Source organism: Pogoniulus pusillus, chromosome 4, assembly GCF_015220805.1.
Source record: "Pogoniulus pusillus isolate bPogPus1 chromosome 4, bPogPus1.pri, whole genome shotgun sequence".
Lineage (NCBI taxonomy): Eukaryota > Metazoa > Chordata > Aves > Piciformes > Lybiidae > Pogoniulus > Pogoniulus pusillus.
This window is the reverse complement of record NC_087267.1, coordinates 1,206,598-1,229,734: the sequence shown is the minus strand read 5'-3', so window position 1 is coordinate 1,229,734 and position 23,137 is coordinate 1,206,598. Positions and strand designations below refer to the sequence as shown.

The following is a 23,137-nucleotide window of genomic DNA, read 5'->3' as shown; positions in this document are numbered from 1 at the left end:
AGAGGAATCACAGAATCATAGAATCAAGCAGGTTGGAAGAGACCTCCAAGCTCAGCCAGTCCAACCTAGCACCCAGCCCTATCCAGTCAACCAGACCATGGCACTAAGTGCCTCAGCCAGGCTTTGCTTGAACACCTCCAGGCACAGCGACTCCACCACCTCCCTGGGCAGCCCATTCCAATGCCAATCACTCTCTCTGGGAAGAATTTTTTCCTAAGATCCAGCCTAGACCTCCCCTGGCACAACTTGAGACTGTGTCCCCTTGTTCTGTTGCTGGTTGCCTGGCAGAAGACGTGTAACAGGCTGTTGTTTTGGGAGACCTACTGTTGTGGTCAGATTTTGCATATTCAGTCACAAGTGTAACTGGAAAGATTCATTTAAGGAAGGCTGTGCCCACAGATACATGAGGTGATGGTCCAGAACACCTGAGCTCCATCTCTCAACTCCTACTACCTGTGGCTGAGTGCTGCAGGCTCTGTAATGTCATGCACAGGTCTTGTAGGCAGGCAGGTGGAAGGATGCTTCGTAGTGTCATAGTTAAACACAGAAGCAATGGAAGGCATCATTCTGTGCAACTAAACCCAAATCCTCCTCCTTAACCACAGCAGGCAACTGATTTCATCCCACTCTAGACTCCTCCCTCCCCTCATCTTCCTCTGTGAAGCCCTGGACTCACTCACCACTTCTCCTTACTCTCCTCAGCTAGTCCTTGGGGTCCCACGGGAGAAACCACAGCTGGCCAGCTGATGAGTGCTGTCCTTTGGCAGGTACTGACTTGGATATCAGTCTTACAGATAGCCACAACTGCCTTCCTGGCAACTGAAGACCTAATGAGCTCGGTCAGCTAGAGGCTGGGCTGGGATTCTGCTAACTAATTTGACCCTGTTTGAGGACTAGAGGATTTCAACCCCTAACAGGGAAGGAGTAGTGTGTCTGTCCACACTTCACCCTGGGACATCAAGGCCAGGGTCCTGCTGTAGCCCACTGGCTTAGTGGAATAAGGGAAAAAAGAGACTGCAGGGAGGTTTTCCTTGTGCTGTGTTGGAGTTTCCTGTTGAGTATTAGCTTAAGCTTCACTAGTGGCCTTCTTTGCCCTCACTGCTCCCTTTGGTTCAAGAGATGCATCCATCCACCAGAGCAGGGCTGGACTGAGGGAGTCCCAGACACAGTGTGGCTGAGTGCTTTGAAAAACAGGCAAGCAAAGGTCCCTGCTGGTGGTGCTAACTGTGCATCCAAAGCATATGTCTGACATCACTTACCCTCCAGTTTAAGCCTTATGTGTAGAGCTGTGGTAAATGCCTCTGCAAAAATTAAATCTGTCTTAGATTTAACTGAATTATCTCAGTGACTCCAGCATCAGTAAGTTTGCAGATGACACCAAGCTAGGAGCAGCTGTGGAGCTGTTGGAAGGTAGGAGAGCCCTGCAGAGGGACCTCAACAGGGTGGATGGATGGGCAGAGGCCAATGGGATGAGATTGAACAAGGCCAAGTGCAGGGTTCTACACTTTGGCCACAACAACCCCAAGCAGCACTACAGGCTGGGGACAGAGTGGCTGAGAGCAGCCAGGCAGAGAGGGACCTGGGGGTGCTGGTAGAGAGGAGCTGAAGATGAGGCAGCAGTGCCCAGGTGGGCAGCAGAGCCAATGGCATCCTGGGCTGGCTCAGGAGCAGTGTGGGCAGCAGCACCAGGGAGGTTCTTCTGCCCCTGTGCTCAGCACTGCTCAGGCCACACCTTGAGTGCTGTGTCCAGTTCTGGGCTCCTCAATTCAAGAGAGATGCTGAGGTGCTGGAACGTTTAGCTGCAAAGCTTCTGCAAATGACAGAGCACTGCGGTGCTGGGTAGGTGCAGGACCTCCGCAGTGAAGAGGGGAGCAGCACCGGGCAGTGAAATCTGAGATTGCAATCTCTGCGTGTCTCAATTGAGGGGAGGGGAGGTGGGAGGAGAGAAGTGGAGAGGAGGGGAGGAGGAGGAGATGGGAGGGGAGAGAGGAAGGGAGAGGGGAGGGGAGAGAGGAGAAGGGGAGGAGGAGGAGTTTCTCTCACAACACTACCAACCATTGTGTACTACCCCTCCCTGCCGATTCTTTGACTGATCCACTTTGCTTCCTAACCCCCTGGCCGAACCTCCATTCTTCCCTGGGACTGGGGTAAGGTTGAGAGGGGTGGGGGGAAGGTGAAGGGGCAGTTGGAAGGGCTGCTGTGTTTCTGTATTGCCTTTTACCTTGTCTATGTCTGTCTATAACTGTATATACTGTAACTATCTGCTTTATATTGTGCTAGCTGTAAATACAAGCTTCATTCCATTTCCAGAGCTGGCTGAGTCTAGTCTGGGTGACTTCCAAAGTGTGTGTGGGGGAACACCCAAACCATCACAATGTGGCATCAATATGCTGTATGACTGCTGCACATATCCATGTGTGCCTACTTTTCAATGCCAGCAATGAGCAAGCTCCGGAGCCTTGGTACTGGAAGGAGCAGCCACAGGTGCTATGAGCATCACTTCACAGCAGGCGTCTCCCTCAGCGCAGTTATTCAAGGCAGAGCTGCGCTGCTCAGCTGCCCAGCACAGGCGAGAACAGACACAGCGGAGCTGCGAGCTTGCTGTGCAGAGGAAACAAAGCTGAATAGTCATAAAACCAGAGAGCCCGAAAAGCCTTCTGGTTTAACAGCATGGAGTCCAACTGTTAGCACAGCCACTGCTAGGTCACCACTAAACCCTTGTGGTAGTTCAAACGCTCAGTAGTGGTGTGTCCCTAAGCACCACATCTTTACCTCTTTTAAACACCTGATGGGATGGTGACTCCACGTCCCTGGGCAGCCTGCTGCAGTGCTTTAAAACCCTTTCTGTGACGGATTTTTTTCTGGTATCCAATCTAACCCTCCTCTGGCACAACTTGAGACTGTTTCCTCTTGTCCTATCATCTGTTACTTGGGAGAACAGATTGATGCTCACCTCTTCTCCAGGCTAAACATCTGCTTTCCTCAGCTGCTCCTCATAAGACTTGTTCTCTAGATCCTTTTACCAGCTTTGCTGCCCTTCCCTGGACACACTCCAGCAATTCAGTGCCTTTCTTGTAGTGAGGGGCCCAAAAATGAGCCCAGTATTTCAGATGTAGCCTCACCTGGGCTGAGTACAGGGACACGACCACACCCCTACTCCCGCTGGCCACTCTGTTCCTGATACAAGCCAGTATGCTGGTGGCCCTCTAAGTCACCTGGGCACACCAATGGCTCTTATTTAGCCATCTCTCCACCAAATACTGCCAGGTCCTTTTGCACTGGGCAGCTTCCCAGCCACTTTTCCTCAGGTTTGTGGCATTGTTTGGTGTTGTTGTGACCCAAGTGGTAAGGGTGACAAAGCTGGGGAGGGGCCTGGAGCAGAGCCCTGTGAGGAGAGGCTGAGGGAGCTGGGGGGGTGCAGCCTGCAGCAGAGGAGGCTCAGGGCAGAGCTCATTGCTGTCTGCAGCTACCTGAAGGGAGGCTGTAGCCAGGTGGGGGTCAGTTGCTTCTGTCAGGCAACCAGCAACAGAACAAGGGGACACAGTCTCAAGCTGTGCCAGGGCAGGTCTAGGCTGGATGTTGTTAGGAAGTTGTTGTCAGAGAGAGTGATTGGCATTGGAATGGGCTGCCCAGGGAGGTGGTGGAGTCACTGTGCCTGGAGGTATTGAAGAGAAGCCTGGCTGGGGCACTTAGTGCCATGGTCTGGTTGATTGGATAGGGCTGGGTGCTAGGTTGGACTGGCTGAGCTTGGAGGTCTCTTCCAACCTGGTTGATTCTGTGATTCTATGATAACAAGTGCAGTAGTTGGTCTGGTTTGGGATCTGTAAAATGAAAAAGTTGGGCAAAGATTTGGAGCTTCAGACTTAACTCTGAGTTTTCCTTGATATAAGCCCAAATTTGTAGGTCTATAAAACATGCCCACTTTTAAGAACCATAATTACTTGTTTTTCTAGGAACCTTGTTTGCTCATGAGATTTCATTTAGAACTTTAAAATCCCTAAAGTTACTAGGTGAGTGAAGAGTTTCTTCTCCTGCAAATATGGCATCTAACTGGTGCCTTCTGCAAGAGTTCCCAACAGTTTCCCAGTCAGACTGAAGGATGGGCTGTGATAAATACACCTAAAAGGTATGATGGATAGGACTAAGAGGTCAGCAGTGTAATTTCTTCCACTCACAGACTCTCATTGCCCTTTCTCCTATGGTTTGCCACCATAGAAGGAAAAGAGGAAAATACAACCTGGTGAGCTTCTTGCTTTATGGAAGGATATGAAATCCTTCAATTCTCAATGAAGCGTGGGCTGGATCAGATGTCACAAGCAAAAGAGCTATGGCTAGTGCAGCAGGTGCATCAGCTTCAGCAAGTAAGTGACACCAACCTTGAGGCTCTATTATTAGATCTTACCTGTGACTCCTTAGCAATGGTGAAGATGACACAAGAGCCTGTAAAAATGTAATAAAGAGACAGAAACCCCTTGCTGGAACTTCTGCTTTGGTTTGCCAGCAGTGCAGAGAAATATGAGTGAATTCTAAGGGTAAATGTGAGCAATAAAACTCACTGAGTTGGCTGAAGGAGTATGAATTCAGTGCAGTGAAAGAGCAAACGTCAGGAGAGCACTCAGTTAAAATATGATGCACAAGTACCTGCATGTGGAAAGTGTTCTCCCTGCGTTTCTTTTAGGTCATAATTCAGGCCATGTAAGTGTGCAAGTGCTTTACTGCATCAGGACCAAAGACATTAGAATCACAAATGAAGACTGTCCACAACTACATGCAGATGAGATTTAGGGACACATATTAATCACAGAATCATAGAGGCATAGAATGGTCCAGGCCATAAGGGACCTCCAAAGGTCAAACAGTCCAACACCCCTGCAGTCAGCAGGGACATCCTCAGCTAGATCAGGTTGCCCAGAGCTCTGTCCAGCCTCACCTTGAATATCTCCAGCTAAGTGGCCTCAGCCACCTCCCTGGGAAACCTGTTCCCTGGTTCCTCGTCCTGTCACTGCAGGCCTTTGCAAAACAGTCTTCTTGTAACTCACTTCAGGTACTGGCAGGCTGCTGTTAGATGTCCCTGGAGACTTCTCTTCTCCAGGCTGAGCAACCCAGCTCCCTCAGCCTGTCCTCATAGCAGAGCTGCTCCAAGCCCCTGATCATCTTCATGGCCCTCTCTGGACTCTCTCCATCAGGTCCATGCCCTTGCTGTGTTGAGGGCTCCAGATCTGGATGTAGATTAAGTGGCTGTATGTTTGACTGACCAGTAAGGGACATGAAAAGCAACCCATACGAAGCTGTTTCCTCCTGCTTACACTTCCACCAATTCACTGACGTTGGTATTTTTCTTATATTTCCCTTTCAGCTTCTTGTTAAGTGCTGGCAAAGATTAGAATGTTAATTTTAGGATGTATAAATAATTTATTGAATAACAATACATGAAAACGACTCTGATCTGCTTCTTCATATGAATGGCATTCTACTATGGAAACTTATTAACCAGCACATTCCACTCCATCAAACCCAATGGTTTTTGAGGAAGAGGAGGGCAGAGGTGGAAAGGCAGTTTGGAAAAATGCTGTACAGTGAGCTGACTCAATCTGAGTAACTGGCCTCTGCAAATGCAGTTAGCAGTGTAATTCAAGTCACACTGATGAGACACAGAGCAGTTATATGCAGTCATAATAACATTTTATGTACCATCCACAGCAGTGCCTGCTTGAGAGTACAGATTTAAAATAGGTAGGTACAATTTTATTAAGTATAAAAAGACACCATGCAGGTCATAATACAATATATTTCATCTTTAATCCTGGTAGTTCTCCAACTCCACTGTCTTAATTAATACTGTCATCAATGACCACTAGATAGAATTACTTCTCTGTATAAAATGAGGCTTCTCTGGATAAATTCATGCTGTTTGGTTTTAAAAATACAATGCTTTCCTTTCAGTGGCTACTTACACCAATCAAACACTGTCAAGACTGTTGGCTGGACTGTATTTGGTTTCTACCATGTGCTCTGATACTGACAGGTTTCCCTCTTTTGCTTTTCTCTCTGTGGTTTCTCCAAAATGTTAACCGTTTCTTTGTTCCAAGTTCACAACCAGAACAGTGGCTCAGACCATGCTGACATTTCTCATGTTACTAACCTTACACTGACCTCAGCTGGAGTCATAGCATCAGAATCATAGAGTCAGTCAAGGTTGGAAGGGACTACAAGGATCAGCCAGTTCCAAGCCCCCTGCCATGCCCAGGGACACCCTACCCTACAGCAGGCTGCACACAGCCTCAGCCAGCCTGGCCTGAAACACCTCCAGCCATGGGGCCTCAACCACCTCCCTGGGCAACCCATTCCAGCCTCTCACCACTCTCATGCTCAACAACTTCCTCCTCATGTCCAGCCTGAACCTACCCATCTCCAGATTCCCTCCATTCCCCCCAGTCCTGTCACTCCCTGATAGCCTGAAAAGTCCTTCCCCAGCCTTTCTGTAGGCCCCTTCAGATCCTGGAAGGCCACAATGAGGTGACCTTCTTGTGGCCTTTCAATATCTGAAGGGGGCCTCCGACATGCAAGGCTTCTTCCCTAAACTCCTTTTCTCCCCCAGCCTTTTCTTATGGAGCACAGGAGGCATGTTGAAAATGATCCATTTTTGGACTTTTTTTTTTTTTTTTTGGTCATTTTTACCTTTTTTTAAAGACTCACTGAAAACAGATGCCACTTACAGCCTCCCAGCTTCCTCTGTTCTCTTTGGAAAAGCAGACATGTAAACTTCACAACTTATTTCGTTCACACACTCCAATTTGGTTCGCTTGAAAACAAAAACCCACAAAGAAAGAAATCAGAAGTCTAACTCCGAAATGTGTGAGTCTTAACAGAAACAACTTAGTACCCCCTCCCTTCTAAAATATTAGACTGGAAAACAACTTAAAGAACACAGAAAAGCTGAGATGATGTTCTCACAGGAGTATCTGCCAAACAAAGCTTGGTCTTTTGCTAACATTAGCTTACTACGTTTGCAACACATGCTAAGCAAAGACCCTACTTCCTCTAAAAGGTACATTGAGACAATATAGATTTTATGGAATAAATATAGAATATATCCAGTTCTAGAATTCTGAATAGTAGCTATAATAGATACAAGCAATACCTAAGTTTAAAAATACAGTTCTAGGATTCCCTAACTTTACTACTCATAAAACTAAAATGGACCTAAAACTTCCTCACTCTGTTCGATGCATAATAAAATAGAGACGGAAACACCAAGAGTAAAAAGCCAAATTGCTTCTACAAATGGAATCCTTTATAAATATAGTAAATTCCTATTTCCAGAGGGAAAACTGGAAATTACAAACAGTAAGTTAGGTTAAAACAGCTCTACAGTATATAGTACAAAGTGGCTAGGAAGCGTGATGTACGCGCTTGATGTCGCTCTGCGGTAACGTTTTGGACTGATGTGGTTGGTGGTTGCTGGAGATAACTACAGAGAAAGATCCTGTCCCCAAAAGCAGCCAATCTTGACCTCCTTAAACCAGAAATTTTCACCGACTAGAGAAAGCCAACTGGCCAAGGTGTTAAGAATAAGGAGTGCAAGATTAGATCACGCAGCACTGTGTGGAAGCCCTGACACATCTCTGTTTCACAGGGTTTGCCCATCATGATGCTCTCGTTAGGGAGAGTCACAGGAGTGCTATGAATCTGTGACTGCTGCGTGCTGAAAAGCCTTATCATGAAAGGTACCTTCCCTATGGCTCTCTTAACTACATTATTCTTGTACTGCACATCCTCCAGATGAACTCTGTTTTCTCTTCCTGTAGTTGTTTCCTTTTGCTGGAATCCTGAAGTACAGCTCTTGTTGCTTGATTACTGAGCTCTTGAGCGAGGCTTTTTTTTCCTTGAGAATAACCTAGAAATAAAGAAACACATTTCTCAGAGTAGCCACAAGGAATTAAGGAACTAAGCAGCTGCCTGTCTCTGCCTGCCTTTCTTCCCTCACAGTTTAAAGAAAGTCAGTAAAAACATCTTACCTGATAATGCAAAGACTTAGGCAACTGAAAAAAAATGAAAGACTTGATGTGAGTCTGTGCTTCTCATACACTCACCTGCTGCAGCAGCACTGCTTTACAAAGAGAGGCAAAACTCACTTCATTAAACACTACTGTTCATACCTCCTGAACGAGCTGAAGCCCTGAGGTGGGATTCAGACCATACTCAGAACAAAGGCTTGCATCAATAAACCCAAAATTCTGGTGGTCACAGGGCAGTGAGTCTGCAAGGTGGGCATCTGGCCCAGGTTGAGAATATAGGGGGACCAGAAGATTGTTATTCAATCCCATAATTCTGCTACCTCTTTATAAACTCACAACAAGGTCATAGAACTTAATTGCTGTTATGCTCATAGAATCAACCAGGTTGGAAGAGACCTCCAAGCTCAGCCAGTCCAACCTAGCACCCAGCCCTGGCCAATCAACCAGACCATGGCACTAAGTGCCTCAGCCAGGCTTTGCTTGAAGACCTCCAGGCACAGTGACTCCACCACCTCCCTGGGCAGCCCATTCCAATGCCAATCACTCTCTCTGGGAAGAACTTCCTCCTAATATCCAGCCTATACCTACCCTGGCACAACTTGAGACTGTGTCCCCTTGTTCTATTGCTGGTTACCTGGGAGAAGAGGCCACCTCCCACCTGGCTACAGCCTCCCTTCAGGTAGTTGCAGACAGCAATAAGATCACCCCTGAGCCTCCTCTTCTCCAGGCTAAACAGGCCCAGCTCCCTCAGCCTCTCCTCATAGGATTTGTGTTCCAGGCCCCTCACCAGCTTTGTTGCCCTTCTCTGGACATATTCCAGCACCTCAACATCTCTCTTGAATTGAGGAGCCCAGAACTGGACACAGCACTCAAGGTGTGGCCTGAGCAGTGCTGAGCACAGGGGCACAAGAACCTCCCTTGTCCTGCTGCCCACACTGCTCCTGAGCCAGCCCAGGATGCCATTGGCTCTCTTGGCCACCTGGGCACACTGCTGCCTCATCTTCAGCTACTTTCTATCAGTACCCCCAGCTCCCTTTCTTCCTGGCTGCTCTCAGCCACTCAGTCCCCAGCCTGTAGTGCTGCTTGGGGTTGTTGTGGCCAAAGTGCAGAACCCTGCACTTGGCCTTGTTCAATCTCATCCCATTGGCCTCTGCCCACCCATCCAGCCTGGCCAGGTCCCTCTGCAGGGCTCTCCTACCTTCCAACAGCTCCACAGCTGCTCCTAGCTTGGTGTCATCTGCAAACTTACTGATGCTGGACTCAATGCCCTCGTCCAGGTCATCAATAAAGATATTGAACAGGACTGTGCCCAGCACTGATCCCTGGGGCACACCACTAGTGACAGCTGCCAAATGGATGTGGCACCATTCACCACCACTCTCTGGGCTTTGCCATCCAGCCAGTTCTTGATCCAGCACAGATTGAATCTGTCCAAACCATGAGCTGCCAGCTTGGCTAGGAGCTTCTTGTGGCAGACAGTGTCAAAGGCTTTGTTGCAGTCCAGGTAGACTCCATCCACAGCCTTCCCATAGCCCTGCCCTGCCTAGTCAGGGACCCCTCTGAGCCAGGCCAGCTTGCTGGCCACATCCTGGCCTGTCCCTACTCCCAGGGAGGGTTGCTCAGGACTGGGGCTGTCCCGGAGCCCCCAGCCGCCCTGCTTCTGCTGGGGCTGGGACAGGCCCAAGCCGACAGCTCCCTGGTGGCGCAGGTGGGTGCCACCAGCAGCCTGAGCCAAGACCACTGAATCCTCTCACCTACGACATGTGGTTTTGCTGTGTGCCCTGCTGCTGCTGCTGCTGCTGGATGAGCAGTTGCTGCTGCTGCCGGCGCCGGGCTGTTCTCAGCTTCTCAAAGCGAGCCTCCATCTCCTCCAGCACCTTGGGCGTGTAGCGCACCACCAGCTTGACGCTGTCCTTGGCCGCCTTCAGCAGCTCCACTGCCTTCTCGTGATGCTCTCCTTCCACGCTCTGGGAGCAGGGAGAACAGATTCAGTAACAAAAATGCTGCTTTGACTTAGAGCTCTGTCCTCTGTTTTCATCTAGAAAAGCTGCTGGGCTTTCAGGAAGATTCCACACCTTACATTTTTCAAGGGACCACTAAAGGGAAGCGTTGAGCTAAATAAGATTTAATGCACTGCTGGGAATGTATTCAGAGAACCATAGAATCAGTCAGGGTTGGGAAGGACCACAAGGATCAGCCAGTTCCAACCACCCTGCCATGCCCAGGGACACCCTACCCTAGAGCAGGCTGCACACAGCCTCAGCCAGCCTGGCCTGAAACACCTCCAGCCATGGGGCCTCAACCACCTCCCTGGGCAACCCATTCCAGCCTCTCACCACTCTCATGCTCAGCAACTTCCTCCTCACCTCCAGCCTGACTCTCCCCACCTCCAGCTTTGCCCCATTACCCCCAGTCCTGTCACTCCCTCACAGCCTAAAAAGTCTCTCCCCAGCTTTTTTGTAGCCCCCTTCAGATCCTGGAAGGCCACAAGAAGGTCACCTGGGAGCCTCCTCTACTCCAGCCTGCACAGCCCCAACTCTTTCAGTCTGTGCTCACAGCAGACCTGCTGCAGCCCTCTGAGCATCCTCCTGGCCCTGCTCTGGACACACTCCAGCATCTCCACATCCCTCTTGGAATGGGGTCTCCAGAACTGGAGCAGTACTCCAGGTGGGGTCTCAGCAGAGCACAGTAGAGGGGGAGAATCACCTCCCTGGCCCTGCTGGCCACACTGCTGCTGCTGCAGCCCAGGATCTGGTTGGCTTTCTGGGCTGCAAGTGCACACTGCTGGCTCATGTTGAGCTTCTCCTCCAGCAGCACTCCCAAGTCCATCTCCTCAGGGCTTCTCTCCATCCACTCTCTGCCCAGCCTGGATTGGTGCTTGGGATTGCCTTGACCCGGATGCAGGACCTTAAATAACCCAGATCTGGGTCGGGTTGCATTACAGAGCTGATCTGTGTGAAATGAAGGGGAGATACTCAACAAGCTTTAGGCAAACAAATGAAAAACCAAAACCCAGATCCCACAGTAAATACCCAAGCTGTTTGCAGGATGCAAAAATCAAATCCTCTTTAAATGTTGGTAAGGAATTAAGTCCTTGCAAGTTTGAAATGGCAATTCCTTCTTTATGCCCTGTCCCTGTTTGGATCCAGCAGGGAATGATGTGTAGGGATTAAGCAGTTGCTGAGCTGCAGGCAAAGGCACATGCTTGCTGCTCCAGGGGACAAGCCTTGCTTCAGAGAGTCAATGGCACTGCTCACACAGTTCATATTTAAAGGATACAGGTTCTCTGCTGGAGATAAACCAGTCTTTACCTGGTTAACTGTAAGCAGTGAAACACTACCAGCTGACACACTGCCAGTTCCTGCTGGAGATAAACCAGTCTTTACCTGGTTAACTGTAAGCAGTGAAACACTACCAGCTGACACACTGCCAGTTCCTGCTGGAGATAAACCAGTCTTTACCTGGTTAACTGTAAGCAGTGAAACACTACCAGCTGACACACTGCCAGTTCCTGCTGGAGGAATATACATTTTCCCTCCCTTTCTGGAAAGAGTTTTATAGTAAGGTGATACCTCCTGTGAAAGCAAAAGTATTCTCAAAGGGGCCCAAGATCTGACTTCAGGCTAATGTTGCTTGAAACATTAAATTTTCAAAAGAGCAGGGAGGGACTTGGCTGTGAAGAGTAATTTCTACCATCAGCTGAAGTGACTGCAGTGCTTTTCAGGCATGGGGATTGTTCACATCTTAAGAGAAAAGGAAAAATATGCAACTCTGGCATGGGTTGCCCAGGGAGGTGGTTGAGGCCCCATGGCTGGAGGTGTTTCAGGCCAGGCTGGCTGAGGCTGTGTGCAGCCTGCTCTAGGGTAGGGTGTCCCTGGGCATGGCAGGGGGGTTGGAACTGGCTGATCCCTGTGGTGCCTTCCAACCCTGACTGACTCTATGAAAAGACTCCTACATTCCTGCAGCCAGCAAAGGGAATCTGTTAACCCACAAGCTGAGAAAGAGAATATTTCTGTCAGCTTGTAAACAAATGCTTGGGTGAGAAACAGCCAAATTTTGCATCCCCTTCTGTATGTGACTCACATCAGGTATCTGACAAATGCAGACTCTTTGCCAGATATGAACAGTCACCAAGAAATGTCTGTGCTGAGCCATCTGCAGGCCTAACTGCTTTCAATTTCCTTTCCTTTAGGGGGTATGGAACCAGAGCACACAACAAAATCCCCAGCATAGTAAGAAAGCACTTTCAAAAAACATTTGGTGAAGGTGCTCAAGGAAAAGTGATCCCAGTCAGACTGGGATAATGAATCTGATCACAGAGCTCTAATTTTACACTGATAATTGTGAAGTTGGATAACCACCAACTTCTGAGCAGAAACAAGTCACAGCTACTCCATTTCCACTTGGTGTTGGGCTGCTGAGCTGTCTGTTGTACTGCACATACTGAGTACTGCTTGCTAAATTAAGAGAAGCAGAGAGTGAATCACAGAAGGGCAGGGGCTGGAAGGGACCTGGAAAGATCTACTTCAAATGAGCTAGTCCCAGTGAACAATGGAAAACTTAGACCTTCTCCCTCCCACCTCAAGCTGTTTGTAAACAAATTGCCACTTCTGTAATTTTTTCCTTCCTATGAAGTATATTGTAGGGGTTTGGCTCAGCCCAGGACTGTTCACTGTGCTGGTTTGAGCCTAGCTAGAATGTTTTGGTGAGAAGAATTAGATTCCAGGCAGTGAGAAGGAAGCAATGGTGATGGCTGCTGCACTCATAGGCTTGCTGAGATGGGTAAGAACAAGAATGTAAATATAGATAACTCAGTCTCTGCCTGGGCTTTGGGCTGCATCTCTCTAATCTAACCTAACCTACGGTCTCTGTGGTTAATCCACCTGCTTCCTAACTCCCCTGGCTGACCCTCCATACTACCTTAAACATAAGTAAGGTTGAGGGGCAGGGGGAAAGTGGAAGGGTGGTTGGGAGCCCCTCCTGGGGACTCAGGTTTCTGGGAGGGCTGCTGTGTTTCTGTATTACCTTTTCCTTTGTCTATGTCTGTCTATAACTGTATATACTGTAACTATCTGCTTGTCTATTGTGCTAGCTGTAAATACAAAGCTTCATTCAATTCCCAGAGCCAATGAGTCTAGTCTGGGTGATTTCCCAAAGTGGGGGGGTGGAAGGGAACACCCAAACCTTCACATTCACTCATAGGCATTATTTCAAGTATGCAACTGCAACTCAAACTTCAAATTCTGTTGTTTAGACTCTGAACACAGTCACAGTTCTGTGGCATCTCTGAATCAGCTTTCTCATGCACTTACATACAATTGACAATTTCATATGGGGATTTTTTTGTATTAGCTTCATTCATGACATTTTTGTAACAGAGTATCATGAAACAGAGTTGAGAGCAGAGTCAAATTCCATGTTATTTGACACCTGAAGGTTCACTGCTTTCCTCCCTGGTATTTGGCTGAACACTGTTGAAAATAAAAAGATTTTTCAGGAACCATCTATCAATTAGTGCACAGAAACTCTTATTTTCTTTCTCTTTTTGTTCAGTTGTTTGAAGAACAGCAACATTGGAATGGGCTGCCCAGGGAGGTGGTGGAGTCACTGTCCCTGGAGGTGTTCAAGCAAAGCCTGGATGAGGCACTTAGTGCCATAGTCTGGTTGATTGGACAGGGCTGGGCACTAGGTTGGACTGGATGAACTTGGAGGCCTCTTCCAACCTGCCTGATTCTATGATTCTATGAACACAATTATTTGACTTACTTCTGACGGGTGAAGTTGAGACAATTTACTTTATTAAATGTCTTTTGGGCTGATCCATTTTCTTTTTCAATGTGTACTGGAGCAAACAAGCTTCCAGACCAATTATTTCTCTTTTGAGAACACAATGCTTGATAGAAGTGGCAGAAAATCTGAGTTGTTGCAGTGGTATTTTGTTTCAAGAGAAAGGGGAACAGATGACAACATGAAAGCATGTAGAAATGAAAGCATTTTTTTCATTCTTTATGGGCTTGCAACAAAGAAGAAATTGAAGATGGAAAGTCTTATATTGATAGCTGGAATCAGCAACTGCTCCTACGTGCCTCTAGTGCATTTAAATACAAGGTTTAGATGGAGGATGAAAAAGATTATGTTTTTATTAAGATTATGGATAAGGATTATGGGGTTTTTTAGGTGTAAGGTTATAGGAATGAGTCTGCTTACCTGTAAAAGGGAACAAAAAGCAAAATGAAAGGCAAAATCTCACTACATATTTTCTTTTTCCTCTCTATTCCAACAGCCCTTTCATTTTTCCCTCCACACTGATGTTCCCAGGGAAACTAGTGGAAAACACTCTGCCCTCAAGTATTGACTTACATGAAAAGTGACTGCCAAAAAAGTCCCTTTTTACTGAGGATACATACTGCCTCTGTGTGTGTATATCCACAGCTGGTTTCTCTGACAAAGACACCATAGCTGGATGACTGCCACCGAAAGAAATCTAGAATCTGAGACCCCATTTGGAGTACTGCATCCAGTTCTGGAGCCTCCATTACAAGAAGGATGTGGATGTGCTGGAGGAAGTTATTCAGCATGAGAGCAGTTAGAGCTAGAGAGTAGTAGTAGTTAGAGAGAGTAGTAGTAGTTAGAGCGTAGTTAGAGAGTTGGAATGGGTTGCCCAGGGAGGTGGTTGAGGCCCCATGGCTGGAGGTGTTTGAGGCCAGGCTGGATGGGGCTGTGGGCTGCCTGCTCTAGGGTAGGGTGTCCCTGCCCATGGCAGGGGGGTTGGAACTAGATGATCCTTGTGGTCCCTTCTGACCCTGACTGATTCTGTGATTCTATGATTCAGAAAGATATAGTGTCCTTGAAAATGAGGCACGGGGTTTGAATTGGGAACGAAGCTCTTCAAATGCCCCCCCCCCTTGCAACTTAAATTGTTGTGGCACGCCGCTGTCGATGCAGCTTTGCCTCACTGCACCGCAAAGAAACGCAGAGCTAACTGGTGCTCACAGATACACAGGGGCTCTCTCACAAAGCCAATTCTTGTTGCATATGGCTGCATCTTTAATCACAGTATCAGACCAGTGCTGAAAACCCAGATGAAAGGGAAAGCTTTATCAAATTTCCACATACCACTCCATTGACCGAGAGCAGCTGGTCCCCCCGTTTGAGCCCTCCATGCCTTTCCGCCACTCCTCCAGGAATGATACGAGAAATATAAATGGGTGAATTCTGCTCCTTTCCTCCCATGACATTAAAGCCCAGGCCTTCGTCAGTCTTTGGCAGCTCTACCACCCGCGGGTGCGAGTGGCCTTCGCTTGCAGCAAAAGCAGCAACTGTTGCCTGGAAGAGAAAAACAAGTCACTTGACTGCGTGGGGAGAGCACTGACAAACACTCTGCTGTTCGCTTGTAGGAGGAACTCACCCCTGTGAAAACACTGAAGTATTTTAGCCTGACTCTTCCTGAGGATCTGAAACCATTACAAAAAAGATCTCAATGCTTTGGAGCTCAAGAGGTAAGCACAGGAAGAGGTAGCTTAGGTGACTTGTCAGAAGCGACGCAGCACAGCCAGAAGCAGGCACTGGGAAGCCTGACTGCGTGGTGGTCAACACTCATGATCGCTACTGCGGTTCTTCTCTGCCTTATAACAGGGAGGAAGGGTCTTACTGAGAGACAGTGGACGAACTGAACTGTTAGCTCTCTGCTTTCAGAGGTACAGAATTTGTTACTTTATTCTTCAGGCACAGAAAAAAATATCCTTAAGGGATATTCTTATCTTTAAAAAGTTTAATTTGCTATCTATGAAACCTCTTAATTTGCCACCTTTAGGAAACCTTTTAATTGGCCATCTTTGTGAAACCTCTTAATTTGCCACCTTTGTGAAACCTTTTAATTTGCCATCTTCATGAAACCTTTTAATTTGCCATCTCTTTGAAACTTTTTAATGTGCCACCTTTATGAAACCTTTTAATTTGCCATCCTTTATGAAGCCTTTCAATTTGCCATCCTTTATGAAGCCTTTTAATTTGCCACCTTTATGAAACCTTGCAAGCTAAGTCAAACCTGAAACACATACATGAGGTTTTAGAATACAACTGGATCCAAGCTTTCATTGAAAAGTAAATCTTAAGAAAATGGATCTATAAAATCAATTAGAAAAACCCTAGATTGTTAAGCTTACCCTAGCAAAACAACCCCCCCATGTAACCAACTGTAAAGCTAGCACCAAGAAAAACAGGACACTTCATATTTAACTTTTCATGTCAAGCATTTTCCTGCTTATAGATCTCAGTAAATCATTAAAGGAACGTTACGAATCCTTCCCAACATTTGTAGTCCAAACTGCTCGAACGATTCTGCATTCCACTCGTGTTTTTAGCATCTTGGTACTGCTTATGCTTAACAGAAGCTAGTGGATGATGTGACATAATGGATCGTTCTTGGTTACATGTCTTTTGCACATGCAGACCTTGTCATCATGCATACATTTCATGTCAGACATGGAGGCACTAGGAAAATGCAATGCAGACAGCCCAGAAATAACCAGGAAATATTGCGGTATTGAAACATTGCTCTGTAACCCTGCTGTTCTATATGAATAAGAAATGAGAATGGCAAACACTAATTGGATCTCTCCCCATTTGCTACACAACAGGGCAGTATTTTCTCAGTTTACCTGCAGTGCAGGCAAATCAGGGTTTCACACACACATTCCTTGCCAAAGACCCTCGTGAATTTACATTGCTCCTTAACTTTCCACTAGGAAAAGGTTAAAGTCAGGTGGACAGCCTACAGAAAGGAAGGTCCTATTTAGGATGGAAAATGCACTACAATGTAGTGCCTGTTGGGCCATTTGCTAGCTACTACACAGCTTGCTTCTCTAAAATACTGCAGAAATAACTCTGTAACACGCTCCCAACCTTCAGCACCTGCTACATCTCTAAATCACAGTCTCTTAATGTAAATACCTAATGGTAAGAGCTTAGTCCCATTAGGACTCCAGGGAGTTTTGTCACTGATTTCACAGGCTTCTGCAGGTTTACCTGGTTTGCATACTCTCTGCTATACCACCCAGAAAGAGAGTGTAGAGTACAAAATGGTAATGGAAACAAGAGAGCCAGGGTGGATCTCCTTGTCTGGAAGCACAGATCTTTGTGCCTGTTCTGGAAATACAGAGCATATTTCATACTGGCACACAGAATGGGTTCTGGCATGGGTGTGTGGATTCCCTCAGGAAGTTATCATTTTAGTAGTGGCAGTAATGCAGCTATCATGGTCTAAGGATACCAGAGAGTAGTTAGTAGTAGTGGAACGTTGGAACAGGTTGCCCAGGGAGGTGGTTGAGGCCCCTTAGCTGCAGACACTCAAGGTGAGGCTGGACAGGGCTCTGGGCAACCTGATCTAGTTGAGGGTGTCCTTGCTGACTGCAGACAGAGCAGTTGGACTGGATGACCTGTGGAGGTCCCTTCTAACCCAGGCCATTCTGTGAGGAAGGCAGCTGCATGTGGACAAGCAGGCAACACATTCTATTCCAACAGGGAATGCATTAGGAAAAACGGGCTTGCACTTGGCTGCAGAGTCTCTCGATCAAGCCATGTTTTGGTCACTGTTCATCCTTACCATTTACTCAGTACCTACAGTTGCCATTAGATAAAACTGGAAGTTTGACTGCTTAGTGTCTATCACCTCCCAAGTGACTGTGTCCTCTCTGGATGAGCTGTATGGGAAAACAGTCCATTAAAATATTGGTTGTGGCAGGCAGACTTCTACAGGATGCTTTTGCAAAGCAATCTCTCAGAAAGCACCAAACTCCATCAAATCATTCTCTTTTCTTAAGCTACAGAAGCAGCATAAAGGTTGAAATTTTCCATTATGATTGTTACCTGGGAAGTAGCACTGGTTCTAGACTCTGGGCTGCCACTGATGTCTAAATTTCCTTACAGTGTACACACGAATACCTGAAACACACACGCGCACAGTCAATTACTGGGTCACTTTGGAACCACGTACTTCAACCGCTGCGCGGCTCCTACCTTTGCAGTGGCCCTGGCTCGGAACTCGGGGCAGCCAGTAACAGTTATGGTTTCATGCATGTATTGATACACCTAAAATGTTCATGAAAATAAAAGGAAGTTAATCAGAGTAGCAAAACAAGACCTTTATACCAACCCAGACAGGAGAGTCCATTTCCCTCGCAAGATCAGGTTTCATTAACGCTCTATTTATGCCATCACATGTTCATAGAATCATAGAATGGGCTGGGCTGGAAGGGACCTTCAAAGCCCATCCAGTCCAAAGCCCCTGCAGTCAGCAGAGACATCCTCAACTAGATCAGGTTGCCCAGAGCCTTGAATATCTCCAGCTAAAGGGCCTCAATCACCAACTTGGGTAACCTCTTCCAGTGTTCCACTACTCTCATAGTACACAACTTGTTTCTAGCATCCAATCTAAACCTGCTCTGGTCTAGTTTGAAGCCATTGCCCTATTCCTGCCCCTGCAGGCCTTTGCAAACAGTCTCTCTGCAGCCTTCGTGTAGCCCCCTTCAGGTAGTGGCAGGCTGCTCTTAAGTCTGCCTGGAGTAGAGGCCAGGACTTCATCCTGCTTTGAAAAAGAACCCTCCCCCTCTCAGAGCCTCTGCAGCATCATTGGTTTGTTCTCACTTTGCACTGGATGAGGCTCACGATGGATCACAAAAATGGGCTGACTCTACAGGCTCAGTGCTCTGCTGCACAGATGAGTTCAGTGTTCACTCTATGCTGTCATAGGTCATCCTTACATAAGAACAACTGGGACATTATATAAGAGTGCTGCTGTGTAATTGCAGTAATGAATCATTGAGTAGTTATTACTTCCAAACCCCTATGTACCGAGCCACTAACAAGGCTGTTATTTTCCTGATAACTGCAGCCCTCCTTTCATCTTAAGGCATGAAAGCAGACTGTACAGACTGGGTTTGCTTGCACAGGTGTAAACGCTGTGCCTGGCTGTATTAGCTAAAAGCATATAGAATGGTCTAGGTTGGAAGGGACCTCAAGGATCATCCAGATCCAACCCCCCACCGTAGGCAGGGACACCTCCCACTAGAGCAGGTTGCTCAAGACCTCATCCAACCTGGCCTTAAACACCTCCAGGCAGGGAGCAGCCACAGCCTCCCTGGGCAACCTGTGCCAATGTCTCACCACCCTCACTGCAAACAACTTCCTCCTAACATCCAGTATAAATCTCCCTTCTGCCAGTTCAAACCCATTACTCCTCATCCTGTCCTTACAAGACCTTGTCAATAGTCCCTCCCCAGCCTTCCTGTAGCCCTCTTCAGACACTGGAAGGCCACTATAAGGTCCAACCTTCCTGCAGCCATCAGAGACATGCTCACACCACATCCAGTCTCCCTCTCCGTAAGAAACAGATGCAATCAGTCATGAGTATCTGCTTGAGGTGTTCATAAACAGAATTCTCCCACTGGACTGTTATATGCCATTTAATGTATCTGAGGATAAAACACACACCTACACAACTGTATGATTAAGTCATAGAATCAACCAGGTTGGAAGACATCTCCAAGATCATCCAGTCCAACCTATTTAACAACCAAACACAGATTAACTGTACCCTTCCCCTGAGTCCCATAACCTCAGATCTATCATTGCTCATTCTTGCAACACACAAACAGCACACTGAAGTCCCTAACTGTTGTTTGCCTGTAGCCACACTAACCTCTTCATCTGTGCTCTTCTCAGCAACACCTTAGCTGAGATTTGCACACAACAAATCCATTCTGCTGCCTCTTTGTGTACACAGCTCAACTGAAAATCTCTTTGTTCTCAAACTAAATAAGACACCATTTAAATCCTCCCAGAGCAGAACATAGCTTCTTAGAATCACAGAATCAAACAGGTTGAAAGAGACTTCCAAGCTCATCCAGTCCAACCTAGCACCCAGCCCTAGCCAGTCAACCAGACCATGGCACTAAGTGCCCCAGCCAGGCTTTGCTTGAACATCTCCAGGGACAGTGACTCCACCACCTCCCTGGGCAGCCCATTCCAATGCCAATCACTCTCTCTGACAAATCTTCCTCCTAACATCCAGCCTACACCTCACCCAGCACAGCTTGAGACTGTGTCCCCTTGTTCTGTTGCTGGGTGCCTGGCAGAAGAGCCCAAGCCCACCTGGCTACAGCCTCCCTTCAGGTAGCTGCAGACAGCAATGAGCTCTGCCCTGAGCCTCCTCTGCTGCAGGCTGCACACCCCCAGCTCCCTCAGCCTCTCCCCATAAGATTTGTGTTCCAGGCCCCTCACCAGCTTCGTTGCCCTTCTCTGGACACCTTCTAGCACCTCAACATCTCTCTGGTACACAACAAACTTCTGGTACATAACAAGTAATTGAAATGTTTTTCCAAACTCTTTTTTCTTGGTGCCTACTCTTGTCTGTACATCTGATTTAATTTTTAACCTATGGAGAGTCTCCTGAATCTAACAATGTCACCCTTAAGATGTCCTCACAGGATCTCTGATTTCCTTATTTGTAGTTTCCTTATTATTATTCAGCACAGAGGAAGACAAAGGTGCACAATTTACTTTCCAGTATTTCAAAAGTTCCTTTAGGACATGGACATGATGCCATGAACAGAGGCACTGAGTGCACCTTCAGCAAGTTTGCTGACCACACCAAGCTGTGTGTCACAGCAGCCAGGCTGGAGGGAAGGAATCTGTCCAGAGGGACCTGGCCAGGTTGCAGAGGTGGGCACAAGCCAACTTCATGAGTTCAACAAGTGCAAGGTCCTGCATCTGGGTCAGGGCAATTCCAAGCAAAACTCCAAGCTGGGCAGTGAGTGGCTGGAGAGAAGCCCTGAGGAGAGGGACTTGGAGGTGCTGCTGGAGGAGAAGCTCAACAGGAGCCAGCAGTGTGCACTTGCAGCCCGCAGGGACAACCACAGCCTGGGCTGCATCAGGAGCAGTGTGGCCAGCAGGGCCAGGGAGGTGATTCTCCCCCTCTACTCCACTCTGTTGAGACCCCACCTGCAGTACTACATCCAGCTCTGGAGCCTCCATTACAAGAAGGATGTGGAGATGCTGGAGTGTGTCCAGAGCAGGGCCAGGAGGATGCTCAGAGGCTGCAGCAGCTCTGCTGTGAGCACAGACTGAAAGAGTTGGGGCTGTGCAGGCTGGAGCAGAGGAGGCTCTCAGGTGACCTTCTTGTGGCCTGCCAGGATCTGAAGTGGGCTACAAAAAAGCTGGGGAGGGACTTTTTAGGGTGTCAGGGAGTGACAGGACTGGGGGGAATGGAGCAAAGCTGGAGGTGGGGAGGTTCAGGCTGGACATGAGGAGGAAGTTGTTGAGCATGAGAGTGGTGAGAGGCTGGAATGGGTTGCCCAGGGAGGTAGTTGAGGCCCCATGGCTGGAGGTGTTTAAGGCCAGTCTGGCTGAGGCTGTGGGCAGCCTGCTCTAGGGTAGGGTGTCCCTGGGCATGGCAGGGAGGTTGGAACTGGCTGATCCTTGTGGTCCCTTCCAACCCTGACTGATTCTATGGTTCTATGATGTTTACTAATTCAGTCTTCTAAAAACAATGACCTTTGTTGACCATGAAAGGTGATTCCTTTTGAAAGACAGCATTGTGCAACACAAATGAGCTGAAGACAGACAATTAACTTATCCCCAAATCACAGACTGGTCGAGGCTGGCAGGGATGTCTAGAGGTTCAGCCTCCTTGCCCAAGCAGGGTCACCTAGAGCTGACTGCCCAGGACAGCATCTAGACAGGTACTGTATGCAGCCATTTGACAAAGAGCTGTGCATGTATTTTGTACCTACAGCTATTTGTTTTTCCAGTGTCTCAAAGACTACATGGGTGCTTAGTAATGTTATTTACTAACAGACTCCATGCACAATCTGATGGTCTAGTGCCTAGGGGAAAGAGTTTCCACAACACATTAATGGCAGAGAGTGAATTAGAGGTGAAATGTCAGTGTTCCAAGTGTGAATGGTAACATCTCAGATCACTTTCCCCCCATGGTGATTTCTAGCAAGCTGAACATTCATTGGGTAAAAGTGTGCTGCAGAGAGGGGTTTGTTCACACAGCTCTCATTTGTGCTGTGGAGCTAAATACACTTGTCTGTGTTTTCTCCTTCCTGTGGTGCAGCAAATACAACACTCCCACCAAGAAAGACTCCTGAAAACATGAATATCGATCCCAGACTTTTCCAGCTTCTGCAGGTAGTCTCCTCAGACACCCAGAATCTAAACTGATTCTCCCACAGTAATCACAAGTACAAAAGGAGTGCAGGAGGACAACTACAACTAGAGAATCTAAACTTGGAAGTGAATCTTGCTGGCAAAGAGGAATGTACATTTTATGCCTTCTCCCAGCAGGAGCTGCAGTGAGTCAGATGCAGCAGGTGCAATTAGGATGATAAGGGTCCTTGTCCCCATGCATTCAGCTGGGAGACAAAGCAGCTGGTTTAGCACTACTGAGGCATGGCAAAGGAGACTGCCTTACAGGTACTTTTAGGAGCAAGCTAAATGAGAATTGCTCCTTGCAGACCCATAACAAAAAGTACATAGTGGTCTGGCCTATTTAAGTCAATGTGAAGCTTTAGGGAACAGGTCCAGGGGTAGTCTATTTTATAAAGGTGGCTACAAAGAGGAATTTTGTTTACAACCTGAATAATGCAGCACCTTTTCTACTGTCCCCTCAAAGTGACAATTTAACAGATTTTATTCCCTTAAACTGTGTATAAGGTATAAAATGCATCATCCCCTGACAAGCTGTTATGTAACTCCAAGTGCAACTGCACCTACAATAACGATGCTCAGTCCACTTTGGAACAACTTTGTCTGGAGGTCAGGAAGGAAGAGGCACAAGACAAATAATTTCACAGTAACAAAGAAGCATCCAGAAAAGCCAACAAACAAAACCCAAAACAGAGTACACTGCAGTCTGGATCTGGGAAGAAGCAGGCCCAGATAAACAGAATCATAGAATCAGTCAGGGTTGGAAGGGACCACAAGGATCAGCCAGTTCCAAACCTCCTGCCACAGGCAAGGACACCTCACACTAGAGCAGGCTGCACACAGCCTCAGCCAGCCTGGCCTCAAACACCTCCAGCCATGGGGCCTCAACCACCTCCCTGGGCAACCCA

At 47.5% G+C, this 23,137-nt stretch overlaps 1 protein-coding gene across 4 annotated transcripts in view; it reads right to left on the bottom strand.

Annotated features, from left to right (window-relative positions):
- Nucleotides 1-5,392: 5,392 nt before the first annotated feature.
- LIN7A (lin-7 homolog A, crumbs cell polarity complex component) overlaps nt 5,393-23,137 on the bottom strand; it is a 39,027-nt gene continuing 21,282 nt past the window's right edge. The window contains exons 3-7 of one of the 4 annotated variants that reach the window (XM_064141955.1): nt 18,036-18,107; nt 15,135-15,344; nt 9,773-9,985; nt 8,019-8,042; nt 5,393-7,897 (exon numbers count right to left, since the gene is read on the bottom strand). In XM_064141955.1, coding sequence (XP_063998025.1) covers nt 9,773-9,985; nt 15,135-15,344; nt 18,036-18,107 — 495 coding nt within the window. In that variant the 3' untranslated portion in view covers nt 5,393-7,897; nt 8,019-8,042. The remainder of the gene's footprint in view (nt 7,898-8,018; nt 8,043-9,772; nt 9,986-15,134; nt 15,345-18,035; nt 18,108-23,137) is intronic. The other 3 variants (XM_064141933.1, XM_064141948.1, XM_064141941.1) reach the window with 3 other exon arrangements.